This window comes from Enoplosus armatus, chromosome 11 (genome assembly GCF_043641665.1).
Source record: "Enoplosus armatus isolate fEnoArm2 chromosome 11, fEnoArm2.hap1, whole genome shotgun sequence".
Taxonomy (NCBI): Eukaryota; Metazoa; Chordata; class Actinopteri; order Centrarchiformes; family Enoplosidae; genus Enoplosus; species Enoplosus armatus.
In genome coordinates this window covers 24,526,010-24,528,804 of record NC_092190.1, presented here as the reverse complement: position 1 = coordinate 24,528,804, position 2,795 = coordinate 24,526,010, and the positions used below count along the sequence as shown (strand labels likewise).

Genomic DNA, 2,795 nt, shown 5'->3' with positions numbered 1-2,795 from the left:
AGAACACGAGGAGAACACAAGGAGAACACGAGGAGAGAACATGAGGAGAACACAAGGAGAACACGAGGAGAACACGAGGAGAACACAAAGAGAACACAAAGAGAACACGAGGAGAACACAAAGAGAACAAGAGGAGAACACAAAGAGAACACAAGGAGAACACGAGGAGAACACAAGGAGAACACAAGGAGAACACCAAGAGAGAACACGAGGAGAACACAAGGAGAACACGAGGAGAACACAAAGAGAACACGAGGACAAAAGGAGAACACGAGGAGAGAACAAGAGGAGAACACGAGGAGAACACGAAGAGAACACAAGGAGAACACGAGGAGAACAAGAGGAGAACACAAAGAGAACACAAAGAGAACACAAGGAGAGAACACAAAGAGAACACGAGGAGAACAAGAGGAGAGAACAAGAGGAGAACAAGAGGAGAACAAGAGGAGAACACAAAGAGAACATGAGGAGAACACAAGGAGAACACGAGGAGAACACAAGGAGAACACGAGGAGAACACAAGGAGAACACGAGGAGAACACAAGGAGAACACAAGGAGAACACCAAGAGAGAACACGAGGAGAGAACAAGAGGAGAACACGAGGAGAACACGAAGAGAACACAAGGAGAACACGAGGAGAACAAGAGGAGAACACAAAGAGAACACAAAGAGAACACAAGGAGAGAACACAAAGAGAACACGAGGAGAACAAGAGGAGAGAACAAGAGGAGAACAAGAGGAGAACACAAAGAGAACATGAGGAGAACACAAGGAGAACACAAGGAGAACACAAGGAGAACACCAAGAGAGAACACGAGGAGAACACAAGGAGAACACGAGGAGAACACGAGGTGAACAAGAGGAGAACACAAAGAGAGAACACAAAGAGAACACGAGGAGAACAAGAGGAGAGAACAAGAGGAGAACAAGAGGAGAACACAAGGAGAACACGAGGAGAACAAGAGGAGAACACAAAGAGAACACAAAGAGAACACAAGGAGAGAACGCAAAGAGAACACAAGGAGAACAAGAGGAGAACGCAAAGAGAACACGAGGAGAACACGAGGAGAACACAAGGAGAACAAGAGGAGAACGCAAAGAGAACAAGAGGAGAACACAAAGAGAACAAGAGGAGAACAAGAGGAGAACGCAAAGAGAACGCAAAGAGAACACAAAGAGAACAAGAGGAGAACGCAAAGAGAACACAAGAAGAACAAGAGGAGAACACAAGGAGAACAAGAGGAGAACACAAAGAGAACACAAAGAGAACAAGAGGAGAACACAAGGAGAACAAGAGGAGAACACAAAGAGAACACAAAGAGAACAAGAGAAGAACACAGAGAACACAAGGAGAACAAGAGGAAAACGCAAAGAGAACACAAAGAGAACAAGAGGAGAACACAAAGAGAACACAAAGAGAACAAGAGGAGAACAAGAGGAGAACACAAGGAGAACACAAAGAGAACACACAGAGAACAAGAGGAGAACACAAGGAGAACACAAAGAGAACACACAGAGAACACAAGGAGAACACAAGGAGAACACAAGGAGGATAATTACAGCTGCTGTCAACAGGCGTCATTAGAGATGCAGCACGTTTAATGGACGGCTGCTGCTGCTCAACACGTTATTTATAGACCAGCAACACACACACACACACACACACACACATTCGTTTGGCCAGGAGGCAAGTTGGCTGCTGAGCTGCTGTTTTTCTTTTTCCTCTCTGAAAATGATTTTAAAACAACGAAACATCTCCTCAGATGACAAAATGTCCCAGCTGGTGTTTCAGACATCAGCTGTGTAGCACGTAACCTTTCGTATGACTCATATCAAGGCTGTTGTCAACACCGAGGCAGGCAGGTGAAGAGGCTGCCGGCGGACCGGGCCAGTACATACAGCGAGGTAGAGAGGGACGGGGACCAGGTGAGGTGCTCGTTGCCGGTCAGGAGGGAGCGACAGTCGTCTGTCTGTCTCTGTCTGCAGAGAGCTGGACGTCATTACCGGCTGACAGACATCCTCTGTAACTTCTGTTTGTATTGGATGTTTCTTTCAGACACAAGAACAACTGGAACAGAGAGAGAGACAGAGAGGAGGACGGGGAGAGAAATGGACGGGGAGGGACTGTGAGAAAGAGATAAAGGACAGAAACACTGAGGAGGACAAGCATGAAAGGACCAGAAGAAGAAGGAGTGCTGAGTTCAGGAGTTGTATAAAAGATGGGGTTTACTAATCCTGGTGTATTCTGTGTGTTTGTGTTTTGGTAGCGTTGTCACAGCGTGGTGTGTTCTGTTGTAGTAATGATTGTAAAACCCGTGTAAGTCGGCTGACTGTGAAACCTGCAGTAAAACCTGCCGCAGTCTCGGCTGTTCAGCTGCAGCTACCTGACATCCAAACACACCGCAGGGAGGAAAGTTCCCCAGAGTTTTGTTCTTAACTTCCTGTTGCCATCAGCGGCTGTATTTAATACAAGTCAGAGGTCTCCGTCCCGATCGGTTCACACAGCCTGTCGACCATTCGTCAAACACGTGCCCATTTTAGAGAAGGTCACGTGACCTGACATCATCACAGCCGCCAAAATAACATCATTAAAAAGAAGTTTGTTAACCGGCTCAACAGGCAGTAACTTGATGTATACTCTTCAGCTGATTTAGAAATATAAATTCACCCAACTATGTAATATTTATTTGATCAATAATCTAATTTTGGTTCATAATGACCTGATTTACTGAACCTCATACAGACGTACGACATAAAACAAACTCTCCTAAAACAGGTTTTCATTTCACAAATG

At 45.6% G+C, this 2,795-nt stretch overlaps 1 protein-coding gene across 1 annotated transcript; it reads left to right on the top strand.

Annotated features, from left to right (window-relative positions):
* Window positions 1-391: 391 nt before the first annotated feature.
* Window positions 392-2,142, top strand: LOC139291973 (octapeptide-repeat protein T2-like; the record flags this gene model as incomplete). The annotated part of the gene is made up of 3 exons (XM_070914069.1): window positions 392-439; window positions 908-1,194; window positions 2,058-2,142. Coding segments are annotated over 3 exons (420 nt in total), but the record flags the coding sequence as incomplete, so codon positions are not given.
* Between the last annotated feature and the right edge of the window lie 653 nt (window positions 2,143-2,795).